We start from the raw sequence: 26194 nt of genomic DNA on the forward strand, positions 1-26194 counted from the left end.
GACGGCCAAGCCATTCAGGGCTCGCTGTCCGGCAATACCATCCCAGCGCCATGTGTGGGCTGGAGCACTTTCATGCGAACTTATTTTGAAATGGGTTGTGTGAATCAGGCGACTTTGATGTATCATCCTCGCCGAGGTCTTGGATCGATATTGCTCTTTGCCCTGGGTCTACCTCACCCCGGGTATGCCTTCTTGCTCTGCAGTGGCTGCATCCACAGCGACTCGCTGGTCCCCGTCGTGCCCACTTGACCGAGTGTGTGATATGATCCGACAACGCCGTGTTTGTCCGAATGAGACGATGTGCCCCATTTTTTCTTCAACATGCTGTACATTCGTGCGAGCATGCTGCATCTGTCCGGCCATGGCCAAAGGGGATTCAGTTGGTGGACCAGCTGCTGCCCGCGAGCGTGGCGGCATTGCGGCACAATCGCAGGCCGGTGCTGGGCCATGTGCCGCAGATGGATGGAGTTGTCGGAGACACCAACGGCATGATCGACTCGTATCCTGTCCTCTCAGTGCCGATAGACAATGCTGTCGACATCGCACGGTGACCGGCCCGTCGCCATTCCCCCCCCCGGCACATGCCTCTCCCTGCCCATGGCCGTGCGCGGGGGCAGCGATGCGGCAGTGATGCAACAGCGATACGAACGACGCCGAGGCAAACGACGGCCGTATCAGCCGGCCCGTGTGGGCTGGCACCCGGATGACGAGCTGCGTTGTCCGGCCGTGCTTTTCAGAGCGGTCTTGCGGGGATCGCGGCCTGACCCACATCCATCCGTCCTGCAGCATCCTCCTGCACGCCTCCCCCCCAGCAGCGGCCGTCGGCGCCAGCGTTATCTCGTCAGCTGGAAACCAGCGATATATCTTCCCCCTCCCCTCCCCGCCTTCGCCCCCCTCGCTGGCCAGCATTCTCTATGGAGGACCACGATGCCCGGTCCAGCACGCCCGGCCCGCACTCTCCTCTCCCACAACCCATCCCACAGCGACGAGCCGTGAGCTCCCACTCCCCATCCGTTGAATCGTCGTCGTCATACCCGCCGCTCAGCTCCAGCAACCCTCCGTCGGCCTTCCACCCGCACGGCATGGTCTCCCTCTCGCCCCCGTCGCAGCCTGCGGCCCCTCCGTCGGCCCAGGGTGCGTCGGCCAAGCTCTCCAAGCTTGACCAGATCATCCAGAACTTCTACTCCAAAGTTGCCCAGGTCATTGTCCAGGCCAGATACACACAGGCACAATACCCGGCATCATCCACCCATCCCTCGGGGCTGCCGGGCTCTCCACATCTTCCCCGACGACCATCATCAGCGCTTTCCAGGAACACCATGGGCTCCCAAGACGAGGTCGAGTCCCATGCAGCACACACCCCGCTGCCCAAAAAGACCAACAAATGGGTGGGTAGCGATATGAAGCAGCGTCCCAGAAAGGATACCTTTGATGCTGTCTGCAATTTCCGTCCGGCCATTGCATTTGTGCCTTTCTTTCCCGTCCATGGCCCACCGCATAGCCATGGAATTTGGCCCGAGAAGGCATGGTCCAGCCATCGGCCATTCGTGTTGGCTGTGGCTTCGCAAACGTCGACTTCTTTTGATGTCGCGGGCGGTGTGGTGTGGTTTGGTCTTGGCAGCCGCTGCCTAACAGTATCCGAGTCCGCACATGGCTCCTCATCGCGCATTTGCGACATTGATGTTGCCCGTTTCCTGCTCCTGCTCCTGCCCCTGCTCCTGCTCCTGCTCCTGCTCCTGCTCGCCCGACTGACCTGTCTGCTCGCTCAATTCGCCCGGACGCTGTGCAGTTCAACCTCGAGCTCGAGGAGCTTGAGCCTCTGAAAGAGGAGATTCGGTACTGGCGCACCGCCGCGATCCAACCCAACCAGATTCCGCCCCCGCTCATTCTGGATATCTATCTCGACATATCCGAAATCACACCCTCGCACAACCTCATTCTGAAGGACGAGGTTCTGCAGCGGCGGAAGCGGATCTACTGGGACCAACTCGAGTCAGTCGATCCTGTCGCCGGCAAGGCCGTGAGGAAGAGGACCATCCTGCTGGAAACGTGGCAGCTGACGCTATCGTACGTATGTCTGTCTCTGGATGAGCGTGTGTGGATGCGTCGAGACAAGCTGTGCAGTAGCCCTCACTATCAAGACTGGGCGATATAGACACTGGCTGGCGTGCGAGAGCGGCGATTCTCGGACCTGACTGTGCTCCGCTGTCCATCATCTCCAGCCAACCGGGTCCGGCTCAGTCGCCAGAGCTTCCCACGCTATACAAAAAGTCTGTGGCCTTCTTCCGATCGCTCTACAGCATGGTTCGCCTGCTGCCAGCCTACCGTCTCTACCGTCGAATCAAGTCGCAGCCGGATCTGCTCAAGGTCGGGTACCGACTCTCGATGTCGCGGAACACCTCGTTCTCGGAAGCTGGATTAGGTAACTACTAACCCTCAAACCCAGCTGCCAAGCGGGGACAGCATGGGCGATGACTGTGGCTTGCAGCTGATTACGACGTTGCCTCTCTCAGATCAGCTTCACACGGGTAGCGATATGCGACGAGGAATCTCCGAGCTCAGCTTCGGAAACATCGATACGCCGTACGGGTGAGTGCGGGCTTTGCTCACTCCATGCCAAAGGGCTGGGCGGAGCAAACGGCGTCAGCACCCTCCCGGTACTTCCGCCGCATTGCTGGGCATGCTACCACCAGCATCGGCCGCCTCTACTGCCCCCGCTGTAGAAACTCGGTGCTCGAATGTCAAAATATGCGTCGCTAACCCCATTTTCCTGTTTCCGCTGCAGAATCTTCTCGCTCCACGTCAACTACCGCAACGAGTGCGACTTCTCCATTGACATCCCCGACTCGCTCGCCCACTCACGCTTTACCGATCTGGACGAAAACTACTTTTCTCCACGCAACGTCGGCATCGATATCGTTGGCAGACGCACATCCTTCCCGACCAGCCGGCCATCCCTGACTCGCCGCGAGTCGCGGGATCAGAACCTTCAGCAAGGGTCGCTCACGACTCCGGCAAAGGCTTCGGCCAACCCCCATACGCATCGCCAGGAATCGCACTCATCGCTCGGAAGCGGCGGCACCGGCTCGGACGGGACTCACGTTGCTGCATCCCTGCCAAACCACTTTGGAAGCACCAACAATGCGTTTGCCGGGCAAGCCCCGAATTCGTCTCTGCCGCGGTCGCTGTCGATATCGCCGTTGACTGCGGGCCTGGACGAGCGCCTCCGAGGCAGCTTGCACACGGTCACTCGGCGCGAGAGCATGAGTCGACTGCATCGCGGCCCCACGCACGACCACTTTTCGCCATTTACGCCGTCGTCTCAGAGCACGCCGCCCCATATCCACATGATCCAGCCCCATCCTGGCGACGACAACGTCGTTCCGGAAAGCATCCGCTTCGAATCCGAGCCACCGCCGTTCATGCTCGCACCCGACTTTCACACAAAGGCCGTCGTAGACGATACCGCCGTCGACTCGACCGGACCGGGGCCAGCGCGCCCAAACTCGGCCTTTACGTCCACACATGCAGCTCCGTTTATCGAGCCTCTTTTTGGAATCCATGGAACAAGCCCGCCCTTTGGCACTCTTCCGAGTCCTGACGCCAAGGTATGCGTGAGTGGCTGTCCTCCGCGCTGGAGGGCGGGAAAGGATACGCCGGATGATAGGCGCATAGCCGAGCGAACGATTTAATTGCTGGAAGCGTGTGCCTTGTCTTCAGGGCGCGGTTGTGGTCTGCCCGGTTGATGGAGATGTTTTGCACTCGGCGGATGCTGGTGTCTGACATACTTTGGTTCCCGTCCTCTATCCAACCATCTTCATCGGACCCGCAAAGTCGTTCAAGTCTATGGGCGGCGTTTCCATCAACAGCATCCAGTCGCAAACCTCTGGCCCGACTGCACAGCAATACACAGCCCTGTATCATACAACGATTCCCCCGTCCGTCCCCTTCAGCTTCATGGGCACGCCCGGTGTCCCCTCCAACGAGTTTCCCGGCACTTCGGCGACGCCAACGACAAGCACCCACACCCCCGCAACCACCGCAGCCCTGGGCAGCACAAACCAGCTGCCGTCCGCCGTGTCTGTTCCTTCCACAACCCCGCCGATGGTCGGACTGGGAGGATCTCCCATCCTGTTCACGCCGTCGTCGTCGCTGGGCCAAGTTCACCACCTAAGTACCCACGACTACGGCACCTCGCCGCCGCCCTTCGTGACTGGAGCCGTGGCTCCTATGGATATCCGCAGGGACCCGAGCGGCAACTACGGCGTGCTTCGGTCCTCCGATAGTGTCCGAAGCATAGGGATTCCTTCGGGCGGCGCATCACAAGGCGGAGCCAGCGGCGGAAGCCCGCATTCGATCGAGTCAGAGATTGGACGCCGATCCAGAACCAAGGTAAGGCGGGGGGCGGTAGATCTGACGCCGCGAGTCCACAAATTATGCCTTTCTTGGGCTCACAAGAGTGCGCGCCGAGTGCAACTGGAACCTGCAGCATGATGGTATCGAGCGCAGTTGCCGGAATCATACTGCTTTTGCAGCACCCAAACTCATGATTCTCGCTGTTATGGCTCGCGATGGCGCGTTGCGTCATGCATCCGTAGTTGGCAAAGTTTCACCAGCTCAAAGAACGCAACGCCTCGTTCTCCGAGTCACTCATCATGGCCGTAAGCATGAGCATGAACTCAAGCGCCGACAGCGGCCGGCGCAACCTTGGTATTGTCAGCGAAGAAACCCGCCCGCAACCACATACCGCAAGCCTCGACGATGCCTCGGCGGCAATCGGCCAACCGCTCTCTCGGGACGGTTCGCGGCCGCAACTGATGCACACTCCGCCTCGGGCCCGTCCTGTCTCCATCCCGGAACCGCCGCAAGGCACTTTATCCCAAAGCAGTGCTGCGGCAGACCGGTCGTCGCTGTCGAGCACCCAGTCGGCGCCTTATCGCCAGCTGCAGTCTCAACCGCCGACTCGGCATCCGGAGAGCGAGCGCGGACAAAGCTCGCCGAGCAGTTCGCACCAGGAGGTTGTCTCTACGGCATCGCGTCGGCTGAGCGGCCACTACAAGGCACCGCTCGGCGAAGCGGTATCGACGCTTCCGCCGTTCCACAGCGAGCCACTCTCGTTCGAGCGCAACCCCCTCTTCAGTCTTCCAACGGCGGTGGGGCGTGGTGCATTCTCGAGCACAGCCGGCTCGCAGTCCCCGTCTCGGCTGCATGACTGGACAGCCGGACCGATTGTGTCCCTGGGCCAGTCGGATGCCAAGATCCTCGACGACGAACCTCCGTTCTCGCTGCCGACACAGGAAACGCGGTACTCGGTGTCTCAGCCAGCGCCGATGCACTCTCACCGACTGTCATGGCGGCACTCGCTTCCCGAGCAAAGTCATCGTCTCGATCCGCAGGGCCATATCCATGACCCGTCGTCCAGGTCGGCTTATGACCCATCGAGTGCCTTTGGCCCGCCCGAACCACCCAAGCCCCTCACAGGCCGCCTCTATGGGTTTGACGGCGAAGGTAATGTCTCTGCAGCGACCGGCGCGAAGAACCAGCTCGCGGCCCTTGGCTACACCCACCAGCCCAGTGTCAAGCGCGTCCTCGGCCCCGATTACGGCGTCGACTATGGCCTCGGTAGCCGAGTTCAAAAGTTTGAGACCTACAGCTTGCATCGGTCGGCACTCGACCCAAGCTTCCTGGAACTGATTGACAGGGATACTGACACTCGCACCTCTGTCCCCGACGCCTCGGCGATGCCGTCCGCTGGTTGCATGATGACTGCGCTTGCCACTCCAGGTACCGACGGCGGGCCGACCACCTCTCGAAACGAGCGATTCTATGCACCGTCGACAGGCGGTCGATCGCAGGCCAAGGTCGGTGGGCCCAAATTTATTGGCAGTCTCGCCGACCACTCGCACCACTCGCACCACTCGCATCACTCGCATCACTCGCACCACGGCCGTGGCCACGACCTCGATCAGCTCGGCGAAGACGGAGAGCCTGACGAGGACGACGAGCTGCTCTTCAACATGAGCGGCCTCGATATTGGCGACAGCCAGTGAGGGCGGTCGGGTCGATGCGCTGAGGCAACATCGCACCGATCTCCTCTCTCCTCCCAGCGGCAGGCTCTGGATCACTTCCACGGCGCTCTCGCACACTCTGGGGCCATGCATCGAGGCGATCGACTGCCCATTTTTGTTTTGGATGCTGAATATACAGTCGATCCAACCAATAACGGGACGCCCTTTTATGATTTGTCGTTGATTTCTGGGGTGAACACACACCACTGATTGTGTGTATTCAGACACCACGCCCCCCCCCCGCATTCGAGCCGCCGGCTCGATCCGCTCGCCCGCAACGCCCTCATGGCATCTCGGAATCTCGAGATCCAACCACCCGCCGCACAAAGGGCCGACAAGCCTGAATCTCGCACCATAGCTGCTTTCTCCCACCGCCGCCGCCGTCCCTGCGTTGTCTCTGGTCGCCAGCACTCTCGCTGCCGTCGCCCTATCCTGCGTTCCTATACTCGGTCGGAGACAGTCTCCACACCATTGGCCACTCCCTCCCTCTGCCCGAATGCAGAGCGCCACGCCTCCTCGAAGCACCATACACTCCCGAGCCATCCCGCAGCCCAGCTCCCCTGTTGTCTGCCTGCTTGCCTGAGACAGCCGCAGACCCAGCCCGAATTTCATCTTTGGTGCAAGCCCTCCTGCCCAGCCCTCGGGGCCCGACGTATCCTGCAGCTTGTCCCACCGACAGACTTTTGCCACACCCAACCCGGAACCGTATCGAGGTTGGTCTCGTCTCTGTCTGCGTCCATGCTTCCCTCTGACCACACATCTCTGGCTCGCAACCAACGCCGCCTGCGGTCGCCGAACAGCGCAAGGCTTGTGGGGAAGGGGAGCGAGCGGCGTAGTGGCTTTTGATTCTCGGCCCTGAGGCCAGGGACTGACCTTTCCTGTCAACAGGCCGCCCTTGCTCACTCCGCTCTGTCTGCAAGCCCGCCAAAGCCCAGCCCAGCCCAGCCCAGTCCAAGTCCCTCATGAAGGATAACCGCGTTCAGTTCATCCCGTCCCAGCTCTTGGCCGGGACGTCGCCTGCCCTGCATCTCGCAGAGAACCTCGCGGCGTTTCCCCTCACCAAGAGCATCCCCGATGCACCCGCCTGCCACTCATCAGCGCCCCGTCCCGACACACCCAAGCGTCCAGGCTCCTCGACGACGCCCGCCACAATACCCGCGACGATAGAGCCGGCCGAACCCGCCGAGCCAGCAGCCACGCTATCGCCCCCCGCCTCAAGCCCGCTATCGTCTGGGTCGGATGTGTCGGGCGGCAAGGAGAATGTCCAGAGTGCCCAGCCTGAATCAGACTCGGCCGAGTCGCTCGACCCGGACGCCAATGCCCCGGAGAGCGTGAGTGTGGAACTCTCGGCCGAGGATGCGCGGGACCAGGTGCTGGTCGCCGTCGTGGCGAGTCTCATCATCCTGGGAAACCGCCCAAGCACTCCCAAGGAGCTTGCCGCACACATCCTGAGACACCGCATGACGACACTCGGGTAAGTAACTGCAGCGCAGGTGTCCAGCAGGCAGCATCGCTCCGAGTCCCAACTCTCGACGGCTGTTTCTCATGTCTGTGGCTATCATTGTGCATCCGCTCAGGGGCAAGACGCCCTATGCGACCGTGTCCTCCCGAATCTCCCAGCACTTCAAGCGGAGCAACGAAAAGAACCGTGCGCCGATCCTGGGCAAGATCGGCGAGCCCTACTCACCAAAGTCCAAGACGGGCCAACCGCGCAAATGGCGCTACTACGTCGATGCCCCGGGCATTGCTGTTGGAGAAGTGGACCACTCGGTACCACAGCCGGTTTTTCGGCCATCGGCCAACGGCCAGGACTATGAGCCTGTCCCCATGCCCGAGAGCACGTTGCCTGCGTCCAAGCATCAGCATCGGTTTGCCACCAGTCTGGTGGAGCCGAACTCGACCGCCCGCGGGGCGAAAACCCTGCATGTGATCAAGAACCCCTCGATACTGTTCTCTGGAGGCGAGACGGATGCGCTTGTCTCTGGGGCGCGGCTATGTCCCCAAGGCGTCTCGCTGGTGCTGCATCGCATTCCTGCCTGTTCAGACGGCATCCTGGCGGCTCACTCGCTGCCTGGCAGTGGTAGTCCATCCAAGGCGGCGACTGGAGCGTCGGCCATGTCGTCTGCCGTACTGGCCGACTCGAACCACGGCCACGCTCCTCGACTGCAGCTTGCACACCAAAAAGTACCGCTGAAGAAACGGCGGAGGCACGACAAACTCGACGACCACCACAAAAAGTCCAAGCCCGAAGCTGCCAAGCGAACGCATTTGGGCTGATGTCCGAAACCAAAAAGCTTCATTAGAGCCAGGACCCATCCTGATGGCCCAAGCAGACCGAACCCGCTGCTCGGATCAAAGTCCCTTTCGTTTGGCTGGGGGGGAGTATACCACGGGACCTGTCTCCTCCCCGTCATTTCTTATTTCATATCTATTGTTTCTGGTCTACAAAGCAGAACAGAACGCCTTGTGGCAGGGTAGAAGGGAATCGAGCATCCTCTTTCGCTCAAGGGCCGCTGGCTGTCGGTCAAGCAGCCAACTGATCTGCTATGAACGTCCGCACCCCAGGACCAAAGCTCCTTCTTGCTCGATCTGGAGGTGTCCCTCGTCAGAGTCCCTGTTGCTCTCGGTGAAGTTTATGCTTTCGACCTCCGTTTCCGTTTCCGTTCCGATTGAGAAGGAGGGGATGAAGCCCCCTGTGCCGAGGGAGTTGTGCTGTAATTGCTGTAGTTGTTGCTGTTGTTGCTATTTGCCGCTAGCACTGTCATTAGTTACCATTGTTATCGTTGCTATTGTTGTTATTAGTTACTCTTTCCGTTCTCTTTGTTTTTGATTTTTTGGGTTGTTGCTTTCGTACTCGTCGATATCAGTTCCACTCTTGACTCATGCTGGGTCATGGGCATGCCTTGGCTCCCATCTTGCTCCCCCCCCCACCTTCACCTTCTAACTAAACTACTGTCTGCTTTGATATAGAGGGATCGCACGTTTCCCACTTTTCTTCTTTTCGCCCGCTCGCCCGCTCGCTCCTCAGGCATGGTCTGGCTATATATCAACCTGTCTGTCGGCCTCCACTTGACTTTCTGTACAGGACTCCCTCTCACCCCCCCCCAAGGAGCCTTCTCGGGGGTACGCTGTTGCTGGAGCTGAATACACATCTGTTCATCACAGCGGCGTGATCATTGCTATGGCCATCTCTGTCGGTCAGCATCAATTGGAAACAGCATCAATTGGAAACAGGCAGGCTGGCACTTTGAGGGAACCGGCATCAATAGATACTTGTATTCAACCGTCATCGTGTCCCGCCCCGTCACCATCCTTGACGAGAAGCGCTTACTTTTTCAACAGGGCGGACTGACCCTCGACGCCGGTCTTGCGCACCCGCTGCAGATGCTGCAGACGCAGCTGCACCTGGTTCATGAACGTTTTGTCGAGCCCTCGTCCGATCACCTGGCACCACTTGAGATCGGGGCAGCGACTGACCAGCCTGAGCATGTCCGCCGGGGCGAGGCTGTTGCAGTACTTGATCTCCAGATGCTCGAGATGAGGCAAATACACCCTCTCGAGAAGCTCGTTGCAGCCGGTGACGGCATTGGGGGTCGGCGCACAGCTGCGATGGGGGGTTCCGTCGGCTGGTGCTGCTTGGGATACGAGAGCATCTGTTGCTGGGCTGGTGTCTTCCTCAACAAGCCGCAGCGACCGGCACCAGGACAGTCGCAGAGCAGTAAGGTTCGTCAAAGAGAGGCTCTGGTCTGCCCAGAGCGAGGCAATGTTGAAGAGGACGTTGCATTCGTAAAACTCGAGTGTTTCCAGGTGGTGACCATGGGCTGCAATCGCCCGCAGAGAGCTGTCGCCGATGGGAAGGAAGCCCAGCGACAGATGACGAAGCGATCCAGACGACTTCAAGAGCGAGGCGACAGCCGGCTCGGTGATGTTGGGGAAATCATAGAGTCGTAGACTGACGAGGTTTGGGGATGTGTGTGGGATGGCGGCGATAACTTGGTCGGTCAACTGGGGGACGAATTGGATGTTGAGAGTTTGCAGACGGCCTCCCAGCTTCGAAAGCAGCAGCCGCAGCGATGTGTCCGTGAGCAGCGTGCAGTGCGAGAGAGTCAGAATCGAGAGGTTTGGGCATCGCTCGGGAAGGCGAGCGGCGAACTCGAGGCTGGGTAGAGCGGGTCGTTTTCGAGGTGTGGAGATGGATTGTCCGTAAAACACATGCCATTGAAATGCGCATGTTGGAAGAAAGGTGGATAGCACAGTCTCAGTTGTGAATCGAAGCCGGTGACAAGCTGGTGACAAGCTGGTGACAAGCTGGTGACAAGCTGGTGACAAGCTGGTGACAAGCTGGTGACAAGCTGACACCGACGGTGGTAGATGATGAAACAAAACAGAGGCAGCGGCTGTCTGTGGGCTATCATCGAGGACACGACTGCATGCCCCGCCCGGTCCGGCCAGAGCCAAGCGCTGCCGCTCGCCGGATACTTGCCTGCCGATTGGATTCATCCACAAGTCGCCGCCCATTGACAGCTCTTCAAGAGAGGAGCCGCAGCTCTCGAGCACGCGCAAAAAATGGTGCTCGATCAGCTTTGGGGCGGTGAAGGTGAGCTTCCTAAGTCGCGGCGTATTTTTGAGGAAGCTGATGAGGTGTTCGATCATGGTCGACCACCAGACCCGAACCTCCAGCTCGGTGATGCGTAGTGGCGACGAGAGAACGGGCGGGAGTGACTCGAAGCACTCGTCAAAGTAATCCTCCAATACGAGTTTCTGCAGCCTGTGGAGTTTGTAGAACATGATCTCGAGACTTCCGCGTTGTGAAGCAATGCCTCCACGGAATCCTGAGGGGAGCGAGACGGGGAGATGTGGGGACAGCGGTCGCGAGAGGTCAGCAGGCAACGTGGATGAAGATAAGGAGCTGGTGTCTCCATTCACCATGAAACCTGGCAGGGGACGATGACACGGGGATCACCGGCACCTCGAAGGGGATCACCGACATCAAGGTTGCGGACAGCCGTGGCTCGAGCCCCGACACTGGACATACCCTGCAAGGAGAGACTGCGAACCATCGCCAGCCGCGAATGAAATCCGTTTGGCTCCAGCAAGACCGGTGTCAGAACAGACAGGAGTGCCTTCTCGTTCCGGATGCTTTCGGGAGCGGCGGTGGTGGGGTGTTGGAGCCGGTTGTGCAGTGATAATATGAGAGATTTCAGATAGAAGAAAGCCGGCGTCAGGAAAGGAGTGTCGCAGATGTTGGATGTTTGCGAAAGGAACCAGCAGTCGCGCCAGACCTTGGACCAGCGATACTCCCCGCAGCGCGGACTAGGACACCATCGCAGCATCAGCACACATGGGTGGGCAAGCATACGGGTCATACCTGCGATACAGCATGGGCGTTGCGCATGCATTCCAGGAGCGACTGACGAGACAGCATGATGAAATGTCTTTGTTGCAAAGCCGGGCAAAGTGCAGGATGGTCATGACGATTTCAGAAGGCAGTCTCACGACAGGGCGGCGAATCGGCAGGCCGACTGCGGCTGTTTGGTCGGGCGAGGACGCAAAGTCGGCTGTCGGCGAGAGTGTGTCGGTGGTATCGGGCATGTCTGCCGGAGCGTGCTGGGCAGGGTCAGCCATTCGGCGAGCAAGCGAGCAAGCGAGCAAGCGACAGAGACAGGCAAGGATGCGGCCTGCAGGGTGATTGAGGGTGGATCGAGAGCAGCGGCTCGGGTTCGGGCTTGATCGATCCGGGTATGGATATGGGCCTGGAGGGCGGTGTCTTGATGAGGCCGAAGGACGGGCGGACGGGAAGCAACGGGAGGGAGATGCGATAAGAGCATGTGTGGACAAGGCCAGGGCGATAGAGCGACGGAAATCAGCCGGACAAGACCGGTCATGAACCTGAGTCATGCGGTCACGCGACTGGGCGGCGGCCACGTGGGGCACGTCCACGTGGGGCACATGTGCCTTGCGGCTTGCGCTCTTGCGCCTTGCGCCTTGCGCCTTGCGCCGTCCCTGCCCGCATCGGAGTTCGATCCCGACGCGCCAAGCCACAGCGCGTCGGCGCTTCCGTCGCCCTCGGGCCTGCTCGAAGCCGACACCGACGGGGCCGATCATCCGGCGGCCATCCGGCGGCCTTCCCGGCCTTCTTAAAGCTGGCTGGTACCGCCGCTGTCCTTTCGCTCTTTTGCTTCCTCTGCTTCCTCTGCTTCGTCTGCCTTTGCCCCGGAGCAGCGTGCATCTGCCTTGGTCTGTGCCCCACCCCCTCCTCCCAGCCTCGTCTCCCGGTTTCTCCAGCTCCGGACTCTGCTGAATCTCTGTTGCCATGCTCGCCCTGCGCCGCTCCACCCATCTCCTGACCAAGGGCTTTTGCTCGGTAAGGCTCGAGCCCCTTCCACCACGCTCTCCTGCTCGATCGTGTTCCAATCGACTGCACAGCACGAGAGCAGGACAGAGGGCTACATCGCGGCCCAGACAGCAGAGGAGGGATCATCAACCGATCGCTCTCACGGCTCCTTCTGAAGGGCGGCGATCAACGCCACTGCTCGAGGGTCCTGCCATTCAACTCGTGATCGACGCTCCGATGTCTCTGGCTGCATTCCATGCTGACATCCTTCGATGCAATCCTCCCAGCCCGTCTCCGTTCGCACATTTGCATCGCCGTCCGGCAACCCTCCTCCCGCTGAGGGATTCATGCCCGGTGTGTCGTCGTCCAAATTCATCAAGAACACCTCCGAGCAGGTCTTTGCCAACTCGGAGCTCAAGCACCTCAAGAATGGTCTGCATCTCTTGCACTATCAGCGCCTGTGCATATTCGTTGCCTGTGCATATCCGCTGCCTGTCTATATTCGTTGCCTGTCCATGTTTCCAAACTGAATCGCTACCTACCTCGGTCGCGCATGGGTCTGACTTGCCGTGTCTCGATCCGGCTTTTGTACTGCTGCGCTGTTCTCACATTGCATGCTGCTTCCATCGATATCAAACGGCTCGATTTCCTCCACTTGCTTCGCGCCTGCAGGCGAGACCAAGAAGTTGAACCTGTTCCAGGCCATCAACGAGGCCCTCCATACCGCCCTGGTCACCGACAACAAAGCGAGTGAGTGCACTTCCTATGTCGCCGCCCATACGCACCACTACTACGACGCTTGAGCACACTCGATCTGTCGGCCATGGACGACACACCAACTCAACGATCGTTGCTCTGCTTCCGCAGTTATTTTTGGCGAAGACGTCGCTTTCGGCGGTGTGTTCCGATGCACCATGGGTCTCGAAGCCAAGTTCGGTGAGTATGCTCATCTGGCCATGGTGCTGCCTGTGGATTGTTTGGCTCCTTACTGACACGAGAATGTCTGGCCCATCGCCCATCGCCCATCGCCCATCGCCCATCGCCCATCACCCTCGGCTCTGATATCGCCCATCCCCATCGCCCGCTTTCCAGGCAAGGCCCGTGTCTTCAACACCCCTCTCACCGAACAGGGTATTGCGGGCTTTGCAATCGGTGTTGCCGCTACCGGCTCCACGGCCATCGCCGAGATCCAGTTCGCCGACTATGTCTTCCCCGCCTTCGATCAGGTCCGGATCTGCACAGAGCCGTCCATGCGCAAAGTCCATTCGTTGCGTATCTCTATATCACCTGAGACCGTATCATCCTCCATCGTCGTTCACGAGCCTGTGTATTCACACATTGCGTCCATACTGCTCTCTGACAGCTGGTCAACGAGGCCGCCAAGTACCGCTACCGGTCGGGCGACCAGTTTGATGTCGGGGGCCTGACTGTTCGTATGCCCTGTATGGCTGTCGGCCACGGCGCCCTCTACCACTCGCAATCCCCCGAAGCTTACTTTGCCCACACCCCGGGCCTCAAGATCGTCGTTCCCCGCTCCCCCATCCAGGCCAAGGGTCTGCTCCTGGCCTCGATCCGCGATCGTAACCCCGTGATCTTCCAGGAGCCCAAAATCCTCTACCGAGCTGCTGGTGAGTCGTGAAGGTGTGCTTTCTTTCGGGAATTGTGGATCCCTTGAAGAACTCTCTGGAGTACGTGAGCCGCCCTTGACGGTATTCGAAGCAACGCGGCTCTGACCCGTCTGCCGTTCTCCAGTTGAGCAAGTCCCTGTCGATGATTACGTGCTCCCCCTGGGCAAGGCTGAGGTTCTGAAAGAAGGTACGCTCCATATCGTGTTGATCTCGCACATCTGCCACTCGGCGCTTCGCAGATATCAGTTCGGCTTGTTGTAAACATCATGCGGCTGCTGTGCACGCCACATATATTGGCCTTACCCGAATGGCTTGCTTGCTCATTCGCACTCCCCTCGTATCTCTCCTCAGGCAAGGACGTCACCATTGTCGGCTGGGGATCCCAGCTCTATGTCCTGGAGAACGCAATCGCCCTTGCCGAGAAGCAAATGCCTGGGCTGAGCTGTGAGCTGATTGATCTGCGAACCATCCTCCCCTGGGACGTCGAGACCATCGCCAAGGTGTGTTTTGTGCACAGCTATCTTCGATACCCGCTTTGCGGCCCTTGTGTGCATACTGGTTTCGTCGTCGATTTGATCAGTCTGGTGCTGCGTGTCTGCTCGCCCTGGATGCCTGGACTTTGATCCCGTATGGATGTACCTCGCTTCCATGACTTCGTCTCTAATCCCGACTGCGACGCGGTCTTCGTCAATAGTCCGTCAACAAGACCGGCCGCTTGATCATCTCGCACGAGGCTCCCGTCACCATGGGCTTTGCCTCCGAGATCGCCTCCAAGATTCAGGAGCGATGCTTCCTCCGACTCGAGGCTCCCATCCAGCGCATCTGCGGATACGACACTCCCTTCTCCCTCGCCTTTGAGAAGTTCTACATGCCCAATGCCCACCGCTGCTTCGATGGCATCAAGCGAGTCATGGAGTACTAACAGCCGGGCGAGCGACTCTCATGCGAGGGCAGAGTCTTCTGGCAGGTCAGCCGTCCTCGCCTGCTGGGTTCGATAGACCGAGTGATCTAGACATCCTTTCCATCAACTCCGTATCCATTCCTCCCTCCATTCTCCCCTCCCCTCTCGCCATATCGCATCCTTTCTTCACTCGACCGCCAAATATCCAAGATGCAGGTCCGCCGTTATGACCCCTTTGGGCTTTGCTGCCTCTTCGTCGTACCGATTCTCCATGGCTTGGCCTTGCCCGTTCATTTGTCCGGTCTGTATTCTTGCCTCCTTTGAACAAGCACAAGGGTATCTTGGCTGCCACAACTCGGATTCGGCAGCTGCCCATTACAAATCACCATCGATCACGTAGCATCCAAAATATAGCCTATTATCTAAAACGACAGAGCTCTCGAGTTCTGTCAGCACCAAGCGATGCCTCCGACCCTGCTGATTCCTCGGCGGCTTCTTCTGTACGTCTGAATGCTGTTCTGTCGCGATGGAGCTCCCGGTCCACCGTTTCTCTGCCAGTGCTTGATCGGCTGCCGTTTGATGAGACGGCACGTTTCCTCAGGAGTCTGTCGAGAATACTGTCGGCGCCGACGAGTCAAATCCGCTGGGCGTGGATCCCTTGCCGACGGCTTTGCATGGCCAAGGGGAGCGATCAGAAGAGTTACTCAGGATGCTGCGCCACAATATCCTTGCCCCCTGATGCTCGCCGCTGTGATGGTCCGCTGTGCTGGGTTATATCCGATGGCAGCACCCACCATGCGGCCCTTTGATTCTGCTCCTGCCCTTCCGAGATGAGACACGCCCTCCATCTCCCACTTCCACACGCAGATGCCAAAGCAGAGGCAGAAGCAGAAGCAGAAGCAGAAGCAGAAGCAGAAGCAGAAGCAGAAGCAGAAGCAGAAGAAGAAGCAGAAGCAGAAGCAGAAGCAGAAGCAGAAGCATAAGCATAAGCAGCAACGCAAGCTGGTCTCACCATCTGGTCTCAGCGAGGCATCCGGACAGAGTCCACCACGTTCATCGGGGAGCCCTGGGTCTTTCATTCGACCGAGGGTGCTATCGGTGAATGGATTGACAGGTCCTGATGCCGACAAAGCGCCGGTGGAGCCGGCTATGTCGCCCGTCGGCTGTTTGGGTTTCACGGGATCGCTGGAAAGCGAGCTGCTCCCGGCCGACTTGTCCTTGGGTTTGGCTGTAGGACCCGGGCCGACCTGACCAGGACCGACGACAACAGCCGTGGGCGCGGTTTCCTTGCGCTCCGGGCTCGTGTGCACAATCAAGGGTTTGAGAGCGACGATCGGGAAGCAGAGCAGGTTGAAGATGTTCATGAAGATGCTGCTCCATTTCATGCCCTCGGTCGAAGTCAGGGTCGCCAGGGCCCAAGCGACGACGGCAAAGTAGACCACCAGCAAGAGCAGCGAGCTCTGGAAGACTTCGTCGACAGACTTGCGGATCTTGAAGGTGTTGGTGGCGCAGAGAAGGGCGATCGAGGGCAGCACAAGAGCAACAGAACGTACCGCGAGACACGATGTCAGCAAAGAGAATGGAGGACGAGGTTTACACTGCCAGACTGGATTCGCAAGCGATGCGGAGCCTGCCACGGCTTGATTCACCCCCTCCATAAATAGCCTTGCAATGTGATCACCAGATATGCCGGATTGGCTTGAGAGCCCGCGGGCAAAGACCATCAAATGCACCAACGAGTGGGTGTACTGGTAAGCGCGGCCCTGACTCGCTGCATCCCACCGATTACCTTTTGTGCGATCTTTGCAAGCCGGCTCGTGCCGCTGGCAAGCTCCTCGGGTGTAAAGTTGCTCAAGAACTTTTGGAAGAAATGCCGGACGGTAAAGACATGGAAGCAAAGATTGAGGTTGCTGACAATAAGGCCAGCGACAAACAGGGGAACCTGCAGCTCTCTTCTGTTGTAGTAACTGGCACTGTATGAAAGTGTCAAGAACGATAAGTGATTGCGCAAGGACCCGATGATACTGCGTCGCCGCCAGGATGGAGCCGTAGCCCAAGCGAGTCCTTCCCCAAGTCCTTCAAAGTACAAACCTCGCCGATACACCCGTTCTGAGGATACTACCTCCAATTTTGAATATTCTTCGTCTGCCCCGCCCGCCCCGACGCACACGCACATGCACTTCACCCGCTAGCATCAAAGTTACCTTGCTATGTACAAACTCATGTAGACGATTTGGGACAGGATGTCGGTGGCAAGGACGTTTCGGAACATGTTCTTGCCGAGCTCATCCATCATTTGAGCACGCGTCTCTGTTCGCTTTGGGCTGTCGACGCTGTTGCCGGTGCCCTCGGTCAGCTTGACGCTGTATTTGCCAAGCCCGATCCGATTGGTAAAGTCAGGTGAGTCATTTTGGAGTGAAGAAAGCAAGGGATTCGATACAGCAGAGTTTGATCCAATGTCCAAAGATGTCAAGGTCCAGTGGCTCCGTGTGTCTGCAAACACTCTTCACCCATGGATCCTGCCTCGCGAGCATCGCCTTCGTGGCCACAGCACTCACAGCATTATGAGACCTGCGAAGAGTGGACCGAGGGGCAGTCAGCAGGCAGTCTCAAAGGCGGCCAGCGAGCCCGAGCCGATGTGCTGAGACGGCACAGGGCACTGCAATACGGAACAGAAACACTTGCCAAGGCTTCCGATCATCTGTGCACAAACACATACGCATCCAAAGAGCACCGGGATCAAGAACAGGGCGGTTCCGGAGAGCAGAATCACATGGATCACAATCAAGACTTTGCCGTGAGGGTGATGGTGGTGGCGGTGGTGACGATGGTGATGATGGTGACGGTGGTGATGAGTAGAGTTGTCTTGCGGAGCAAAAACCTCCGCTTGAGAGTATCACACGCGCAAGGATTGAAGTGAGGATATCCACAAAGGCACGATTGCCGATAACAGATGCCGCTGCTGCATGTCTGACACAGGACAGGCAATTGGTGTTGAGCTGCTATTACTTACAAGCGCACGTCCCGAGACTCAGACATGTAATCGGAAACCCTGGCTGCTTGGCGAACCCGGGGGCCATTTGAAATCGCTTCCGGATCTTGTAGATGCCAAAGATGAATATCGCCAGAAAGACGAACAGACTCAAGAGATAGATGACAAACCGGACTGGCCGGGGTGGGAGGAAGGCAAACAGCATGGGGCAATGTGCTGATTATTAGGGTGTGGCAGGAGCTTCAGCAAGTCGGAGTCCCAGGCAATTGCTTTCCACAAGCACCCGGCAAGTGGTACTCGGTGGAGCAGCGCGCGAGTGTACATACGAGACGATGGAATGCAGCCAGAGGTGACAAAGAGCTCAAGCTCGAGAGAGTCTGCACCGAGATTGTAGACGCTGAAGTGACCGCAAGGCAGCGTGCCGCTGGCAGAGGAATCGGACGACATGAGCGATATCCGGGGCTGGAGATGGGAATCGAGCAACGGCCCTGGAAAGAGAAGCAGCCCCCCCCCGCACGGAGACGACTCTGAGCGGCCTAATATAGCAGAATGGCAAGGGCACCGATGCTGCTGGTCCGGACGGCCGTGCAGAGGACCGCATTGATCTGAGCGAACAATCGGAGCTGCGGTCCCGATTATTTTTTTTTTTTGGTCTCGTTATTCCACAATGCCTTCCGCGAGGGCCGACAACGGTGTCTGAACGGCAATGCTAACGGATGTGCGCTTGTTTCATCGTTGCCATTGGCTTGATTGGGTGAGGGTGCAATGGCCATGGTGCCAATGCTATCGCCGATCTCGTACGCTGTGGTGGTGTTGCCGGGAATCACAGCAACCCCCCCCCGATCGCACAATCGGCAGGGCGCCATCCCGTGCGCGAGCGGGCAGAGATGCTGCTAGGTGAGCGACACCCCGGCCCATGAGCGGCGTGTGCCCTCCCGCCATGCCCCGGCTTTGATATGCCGAGGGCGTGCCACGGCCCAGGACGCCGTATGCATCGTCCGGGAACACATGACCGCGCTGGCGACATCGGAGGCCCCAATGGCGCAATGCAGATCCGCTTTTGTGGAGCCGGTGCCCGCGATTTGAAACAAGCGCAGCCCGTTTGTCATCCCAAGATTGGGCAGGAAATCTCGGGGACCGGCCGGCGGCCATATCAGCTGCATCTGGTCCGCCTTCCCTCCCCGACGACATCGTCCTTTACTCCCCCCCCCAAACTCCATCCGTCAAGCCGCCCAAGCCATGGTCGCCACCATCGATTCCTACTCGCAATACCAAGACGTGGCCTCCCGGGCGACCCCGTCGATCGTCATGTTCAAGGCGCCCTGGTGCAGTGCCTGCAAAGCCATGGCCCCGAAATACGCACAGCTGTCGCAGCAGTTCACCGACATCCAATTCCACGTCGTCGACGGCGACGAGCAGCCCGAGGTCGCAATGGACGCCGAGATCCAGTCGCTACCGAGCTTCCTTATCTTCGTCGATGGCGCCAGGCACGATACCGTTGTCGGAGCAAACCTCAAACAGCTCGAGAAGGTCCTGCAGGAGACCCAGGCGCACTGGACTCGGCTCGTCCAGGAGGAGGCAGCCCGTCGGTCTCGCCCGAGACACACGGGCGTCCACCAGATCGGCTCGCATGAAGAGTATCTGGCCGTCGTTTCGGACCAATCCGGGCTCATCTCCATCATCGACTTCCAGACACCATGGTGCGAGCCGAGCCAGGCAATCAGCCCCGACTATCAAGCGTTTTCACAGCAGTATCCGCAGGTGGCCTTTTACTGCGTCGATGGAGACGAGGTACCCGAGGCGGCCATCCATGCCTCGATCGAGGCACTGCCAACCTTTGTGGTGTTCTCGAACGGCAAGCTCGTCAGCCAGACGGTTGGAGCACTGGCCAGCAACATCGAGGGTGCGATCGCACAGGCAATCACCGTCCCGAGCAGCCGAGTCGTTGTGTGAGTCGATCGTGCAGTCCGAAACGCCAAGGTCGGCTTTGTGAGCTCTGAAGCGATTCCAACCCTCGTTTTTGGGAGTGGATATGAACGGATCTGCAGATATGTACTTTTGTGCAATACATCCAAGACGATCTCCGAATCAAGGTGGTGCGAAGCCCCTTTGCGGCACGACGGGCTGATCTACAAGGATCTCAATCGAGCCCCCTGATCCAGCGGCATTCCCTCGCCTGTTTGAGAGTGCGGTCGTGCAAAGGAGGTGGATCGCTGTCGCGATTGATCTACGCATCAGGACCATGTCTCAGCCTCGCGGATTGCATCTGGAGACGATCCATCATCATAGGGCCAGTCGCACGAGATGCGATCGGCAGAGATACAAGTGCTGGCGGATGAGATTGTAAGGGGCCAGGGATGCACAGGTAGTCGCAGGAAGCACAAGGTTGATCTCGGACCCCAAGCTCAAACCCGAGCCCAAGCGCAAGCCCAAGCTCAAGGCGCAGCAAATGCCGGGCTTCTCGCATCACGACAAGATAGAATTGGCCAGCTGTAGGACCGTAGCGGCGCTGGAGAGGTCTCATTTCTAGTCAGATTCATTGTGTTATACTTTCAATATTCGGCAATGGGTTGAAGATGGCGGCGAAGTAAGAAAATAAGAAAAAAAGAGGAGAGGGGCGATAGCGCTAGCCTTGATCCGCTGAAAATATGAGAGGGAGACAAAGCCGGCGATGGTGGTGGAGTTCTGTCGCTCAGGCAAGCGACAGGAATTCACATTCGATCGACAGGATGAGGAAGGGCGGTAAACAAGCAGAAGGGGGCGGGGAGGAGGAGGAGGAGGAGGAGGAGGAGGTGTGGGAAAGCGTTGGATCCGGTGGTGGAGGTGGATCACGGCCGACATGCGACCAAGTGGCGGCTTTACAAGATCCGGCACTTCTTCTTCCCGCCGGACTTTGATGGAGGCTCCAAAGCAGCAATGATGGCTTCGTCAAAGACATTCTTCAGTCCCTTCTGGGTCAGGGCACTGCACTCCAGGTACTTGACAGCATTCAGGTCCTTTGCTAGTCGCTCGCCGGCCTCGGGGGTGATGGGGCGCTGTCGGTTTTTGGCCAGCTTCTCGATTGTGGCCGAGTCATCGCGCAGATCAACTTGGGTACCAACGATGATGCAAGGAACACCGGGGCAGTGGTGCGTTACCTATTCAAGGAGCGCAGCATGTCAGCGAGCGACCAACAAGAATTGGCGCATTTGGACTTTTTGATGTCCATGCAGATTCACCGTATCGCGGGTGCGAGTCCGAGGACGAGACCCTCGGTCGCAGCACTCCGTATGAGGCGATACGGTCGATGCTCGTCGGTGCAAATATCCGCCGGTGCAAGTGCTCGCCGGATATGCTTGTGGCGGATGGACCAGTCCATGCGCATCCGTGCAGTATGAGCTTTGCAACCAGACGGCTGTCCGATCCTTAAAGTGCTTGCACAGCGCTCGATTGATTCGGACGGATGGCCTCTGTCCAGGCCCCGACCCGGCCGAGTCAAATGCTCCTCGCATCCGACTTGCGCCTCTCCCTCCCACTGATAGCACGCTGCCCTTGCAGCGACTGGCTTGGTCGACGTTTTACCTCGGGATGCCACTTTTCCTTGACGTTCTCGAAGGACGCGGGCGAGACGACGGAGAAGCAGATCAAAAACACATCCGTTTGAGGATATGAGAGCGGGCGAAGGCGGTCGTAATCTTCCTGGCCGGCAGTGTCGAACAAACCGAGGGTGTATGGCTCGTTGCCCTGTGGTTGCGCAGCGAGTGCGAGGGAGTGGCGAAGAAGGTGCGCGATGGATTAGCATCCGAGCCGACGTGGATTCGAGGTGCCGATCGACACAAGGCCAGAATAAAGAAACCCCCAAGATAATGGCTGTTGAAGCTGGGGCGGCAGAGGCAGGCAGACACGGAAACTGGTCGGCAGCACATCGCGCCATGCCCAAAGAGCGAGAGGCACCGCCATATCGGCCAGAGCCAGCCCTGCCGCAGCGCGAGTGTGATCGGCCTGTTGGAGTGGCGACCGGCGATGGGAAGCGGCAAGGGGCTGCTGCCGATGGGGGGTTATGGGGCCGGCAGAGCGTAGCCGTGGTCGAGGCGTTGGCAGGCCACAGGTCGATGGAACACGGGCAAGATGCGGAGCAGCCGCAGTTGCAAAGTTGAATGGAGGGAGGCAGGACTTGCACGGCTTTGAAGGAAAAAGTCGTCGGCGACCCTGGCCTTGCACTTTTACGCGTAAAAGTTGTGTCTGAAGAGAGCCTGCTCCCCCCCCCACTTGCAGCCGTCCAGGACACCGGCGACGGCAAATGCGGGCCCAGGGGCTGTCGAGGGTTCTGGATGAAGCCTGATCTGAATGCCACAGCCCCCCCCCCGAGCGAGACGAATTGGAGCAAGAAGCGAGGCTGCCGCAAAGATGGAGCCAGGAGATGCCAAGACAGCCACCTCGATCGGCCCAAAGGACGCGGAATGGCTGCGGCTCCCCCCCCGGCAAGCAAGCAAGCACAGGTCGTGGGTGGAATCAGCCCAATTGGGCGATGCCGCCGACGGAGAGGACGCCGAGAGGCTATCGAAGACGGCTACTCACAATCATGACGGTGACCGCATAGTTGTCAAAGACGGTCGGGACGTATTCCGAGGGGAACTTGTTGGTGGTGTAGGAAATCAGCAGACATGTCTTGCCGACGGCACCATCGCCGACGACGACGCACTTCATAGTTTGCATGGCGGAGGCGGCTCAGACGCAGGACGCAGACAGAGTCGGGAGACTGGAGGGGTGCGTGGGGCCGGCGGTGCGCGGAGAGTGCAAGGGCAGCAACGACGGTGCTCTGCGAGGAGAAGGGCGGCAGGAAGACGCAGAGGCGTCGAAAAAAGCGCTCGCTGGTCTGGTTGTTCGCGGCGTGTGTGTGTGTGCGGGCGTTCTGTTCTGTGCGCGTTCTGTGCGCGGATTGTGTGCGCGAGCGAGCGCTGCTGCTTGGCGACGGCGGACTGCAGCGGCAATGGCGACGCTGGCTCGCCAACTGGGCAACTCGCCAATGAGCAGCCCGACAATCGGACGGTGTGCTGATGCAGAGCCGATCTGGCATGATTGCTCGGGCTGATTGCGGCTGTTGGTGGGCGTGCCGTCGCACCGGGAGCAGCGGGCGCGGGGCGGCCAGTCTCTCTCGGTCTCGCCAGTGTTTCAGCTGCTCGCGCAGCCGGCGCGGGTGGCTCTGCAACTCGCACACAATTGGGCCTGGCCGCATTTCGCACAGCCCTGCCCCGATTTGCCTGCCAAGAACAGCCGCCTGCAACTCTGCACAAGCACGGACATGATGGGCAAGTTTGTGGTTCCAGGAAAATGAAAATGTATTCGCATTGCTCCCAGCCATCTCCCCCCGCGCCCAACCGATTGCAGCAAGCACCAGTCGTCACCTACAGACAGCAAATAGGCTGGTTAGACTCGGCGATAGCGCAGTTGCTCCCCCCGTCTGCACCCAGCAGCCCCCCGCCCCGTCGTGCGTCGTCGCGGGTTCCTCAGACATCCAAGGAAGATTTTTCGCCAGCATCAGGACGAGGGTGGAACACCGTTCATGGACACAAGCTGACAAAGTTTGGCAAAATGCTCGACTTCATCGCGCCAGCTCATGGGTTCATCCACTACTAAGACCCCTCATGATATCCTTTTGGTGGAAACTGCGAAGTGGAAACATCGAGATTCATCGTCGGAGCCCGCGACGGCGCCATGTATCTGTCCCAGAGACGCTGCCGACAAATGAAACCCACCTTGTGTAAGCCGCATTGATGGATTCCGGCCATAAGAGAGTGCAGTTGTTTCTTCCGCGCCGGCAAAGCCTTATATGATGGACAGGAGCAGAAATGTTGTTAGCGCATCGCGCTTGAGGACAGGCGCTCGACAGGGCACCCACCACCAGCAAACCACCGGGCCACTCAGGAAGCAGGAGGAGGGGGGACAACACCGTCGGTCAGACAAGTATCTGGCTAAGGATGACCCTGCTCCGCAGAGCAGGGCGGCGGTTTCAGCATAGTCGATAAGTCGGGGAAAGAAATGTGGTCATCACTCGAGGGCGTCGCCGTTCCGCACCGTGAGTGGCCCAGGTGGATCCATCGCCCGCCGCCAACGCGGCTCCAGCGCCGGCCGTCGATAGCTTACCTGCTCGGATGTGTCGGTGTGCTGAGGCGTTCCGTTCGTGTTTGAAATTTATATCAGCGGCCAACCCAAAAACAAAATCGCGCCCCGCCGCCCAAGCCACACGGTGATCAGTATGAATCGATTCATTTCGTGCGCAGCTGATCTCCACGTGGCGGTAAACACGTGATGGAATGATAATCACGTGGGTGGCGTGGGAACTTTCCCACGAATGGACCAATGCATGAACCGACGAGCGAATGGACCAATGCATGAACCAACGAGCGAGCAGACGAATGCATGAACCGACGAGTGAGTGAGTGGCCACGACGGACAGGTATCCCTGGCGGATATTGATGTGTGTTGGGCATTCCCGCCGGCCACAAGCCCAGTCTCCCCCAATCACACCCACACCCACACCCACACCCACACCCACACCCACACCCACCAGCCAAACATGCGTAAACAGCACTCGCTCCCTATCTCAAGAGCCTTGGCCATCAAGCTCAACTGCCGCTCGGCAAAGAATCGTTGCTCAAAAGCCACCCCCATCGTGCACCATGTGCGATTCGGAATCCAACATGCTTCTGTCTTTGAACCCAGGGCCTCGCCGATCCGACTCGGCATGGTCTCCATCCACCCAGTCCACGCCAACATCAACATCAACATCAACCGCGACGTCGTGTCGGCTCCAGCCATCAGGCCTCCACCACCCCATGCCTGCATGCAATCCCGCAGAATCGCCTTCACCCCTTTCGAGCTCAGTCGAGCTCACAAACTACCGGATCCTTCCCGAAGAGATCCTGCGGATGACCGAGTCCGAGACGGCCTGCCAGTACTGCGGTGTCTCGTATCTGATTCTCAGCAAATACGAAAAGATGAAAGTCTTTGTTGATTCGCTCGAGCGAGAACTCCAAGATCTCAAGGTCCGCGACACATTCCACTCCTGCTCGTGTGTTCCCCGTTCCATCGAACACTGTTCGCCTGACGCTCTGGATTGCCTCGGATCCCACAGAGCTTTGCTGCCGAGCGACCAACCCTGATGGAGAAACTCGCTACCCTCGAGAAGAAAGTATCGGACCAAGCAGTCGAGAGCCTCGAGCGGAATATGGAGCTTGGGAGGGCCAATCGCTCTCTCGAACTCAGCAGGGCAGAGCTGGAGGAATACCGCTCGCAGTGCCACGATCTCTCGATGCAGTTGGTAAGCACCTATCCTTGCCCCAGGCTCGTTTCTCAAGTGTCAGTATTGATGGACGAGCCCATGCTGCTTCATCGTCTATATCGCCCTCCATCGACATCCGAGCCTGATCTAGACTCCTGTCTTACCACGAGCCGCGCTTCACGTAGGAATCGCTTCAGCGTCGTCAACGCGAGCTGGAGTCGGCGCAGAGCAGCAAGTCTGCTGTGATGCTCAAGTCGCTTGCGTCCTTCCATAAGGACATCATGGAACAGCGCCATGCCCTGGCCATGGCCAAGGACGAGATCGAAATGAGGTATCCAGCAATCCCGCCGTGCCCCTTTCGCTTTCACCACAGCACTCGCCATAGTTTGGAAGCACGATTCGTACTCAGCCAAGCGGCTTTCGTCAGCGTCGATGGCTCATATTGACTCGCGGCTGGGCTGCACTGTGGCTGGGCTGGCGTGCAGGCTATCAACGTTTATGAGATCAAGTCTCAAGAACCAACTCGACACAATCATTCAACGGGTATCCATGTACTGGAAGTCTCGAGCTGAAGAAAGCCTCAGGCGGCTCGAGGACGCCAAAAACGGCGAGATTGAGCATATCCAAAAGACAATCGGCAGTCTGAGAGACGAGGCACGCTACTGGTATTTGACTGTCGGAATCTTGCCAGGGGATCGAGGAGAGGACTGCAGCTGTATTCCCGAGGATGCTTGCAACCATCGCGTCTATTTGCAGCCGCACGTTCCCTGCCTCTGTAATAACTTCGTCGGGATCAGATACTCGATTGCTGTATTCACTAGCCCCTGCCTCATCATCAAAGGGACGACGAAAACAAGCGACTGTCCACCGAGCTGAGAGAGCTCAGCGACAAATACAACGAAAGCTTGGGCTCGCAAAAGTGTAGGTTGCTGGGCACGCATGTGGTCGTCGCTGCTGCTCTTGGTCCGGCCGCGCTATTTGTTCCGACATCGGATCTGATTCCTATATCC

The 26194-nt window shown here is 58.8% G+C and overlaps 7 protein-coding genes across 7 annotated transcripts; 4 read left to right on the plus strand and 3 right to left on the minus strand.

Moving 5' to 3' along the window:
• Positions 1-785: 785 nt before the first annotated feature.
• On the plus strand, positions 786-6220 carry BJ171DRAFT_503630 (autophagy-related protein 13-domain-containing protein). The gene is made up of 8 exons (XM_053110877.1): positions 786-1388; positions 1790-2067; positions 2223-2422; positions 2514-2589; positions 2786-3608; positions 3835-4392; positions 4599-5508; positions 5785-6220. The coding sequence occupies exons 1-8, from the start codon at positions 915-917 to the stop codon at positions 6048-6050; spliced, it is 3585 nt and encodes a 1194-aa protein (XP_052966868.1). The 5' UTR covers positions 786-914; the 3' UTR covers positions 6051-6220.
• Positions 6221-7030: 810 nt separating this feature from the next.
• On the plus strand, positions 7031-8345 carry BJ171DRAFT_581475 (uncharacterized protein; the record flags this gene model as incomplete). Its single annotated transcript, XM_053114109.1, has 2 exons — positions 7031-7542; positions 7646-8345. 2 exons carry the CDS (start codon positions 7031-7033, stop codon positions 8343-8345), a joined length of 1212 nt encoding a protein of 403 aa, XP_052966869.1.
• A 969-nt stretch (positions 8346-9314) lies between these two features.
• On the minus strand, positions 9315-11886 carry BJ171DRAFT_503633 (uncharacterized protein). Its single transcript, XM_053110878.1, has 4 exons — positions 11437-11886; positions 11104-11207; positions 10552-10900; positions 9315-10227 (listed from the first exon to the last, which is right to left on the minus strand). The coding sequence occupies exons 1-4, from the start codon at positions 11691-11693 to the stop codon at positions 9396-9398; spliced, it is 1542 nt and encodes a 513-aa protein (XP_052966870.1). The 5' UTR covers positions 11694-11886; the 3' UTR covers positions 9315-9395.
• A 258-nt stretch (positions 11887-12144) lies between these two features.
• On the plus strand, positions 12145-14975 carry BJ171DRAFT_89667 (thiamine diphosphate-binding protein). Its single transcript, XM_053115970.1, has 9 exons — positions 12145-12432; positions 12690-12834; positions 13075-13152; positions 13270-13338; positions 13495-13628; positions 13766-14030; positions 14155-14217; positions 14382-14530; positions 14725-14975. Exons 1-9 carry the CDS (start codon positions 12382-12384, stop codon positions 14950-14952), a joined length of 1182 nt encoding a protein of 393 aa, XP_052966871.1. The 5' UTR covers positions 12145-12381; the 3' UTR covers positions 14953-14975.
• Positions 14976-15528: 553 nt separating this feature from the next.
• BJ171DRAFT_598823 (uncharacterized protein) lies at positions 15529-18370 on the minus strand (the record flags this gene model as incomplete). The annotated part of the gene is made up of 8 exons (XM_053114875.1): positions 15529-15599; positions 15944-16421; positions 16721-16904; positions 17136-17294; positions 17490-17502; positions 17617-17721; positions 17945-18097; positions 18250-18370. 8 exons carry the CDS (start codon positions 18368-18370, stop codon positions 15529-15531), a joined length of 1284 nt encoding a protein of 427 aa, XP_052966872.1.
• Positions 18371-19019: 649 nt separating this feature from the next.
• Positions 19020-20087, plus strand: BJ171DRAFT_503636 (thioredoxin-like protein). The gene has a single exon (XM_053110879.1). The coding sequence runs from the start codon at positions 19163-19165 to the stop codon at positions 19874-19876; it is 714 nt and encodes a 237-aa protein (XP_052966873.1). The 5' UTR covers positions 19020-19162; the 3' UTR covers positions 19877-20087.
• A 605-nt stretch (positions 20088-20692) lies between these two features.
• On the minus strand, positions 20693-22734 carry BJ171DRAFT_503638 (rho family small GTP binding protein cdc42). Its single transcript, XM_053110880.1, has 3 exons — positions 22481-22734; positions 21485-21646; positions 20693-21060 (listed from the first exon to the last, which is right to left on the minus strand). The coding sequence occupies exons 1-3, from the start codon at positions 22616-22618 to the stop codon at positions 20782-20784; spliced, it is 579 nt and encodes a 192-aa protein (XP_052966874.1). The 5' UTR covers positions 22619-22734; the 3' UTR covers positions 20693-20781.
• Positions 22735-26194: the final 3460 nt, after the last annotated feature.

Source organism: Polychytrium aggregatum, assembly GCF_025602895.1.
Source record: "Polychytrium aggregatum strain JEL109 chromosome Unknown BJ171scaffold_17, whole genome shotgun sequence".
Lineage (NCBI taxonomy): Eukaryota > Fungi > Chytridiomycota > Chytridiomycetes > Polychytriales > Polychytrium > Polychytrium aggregatum.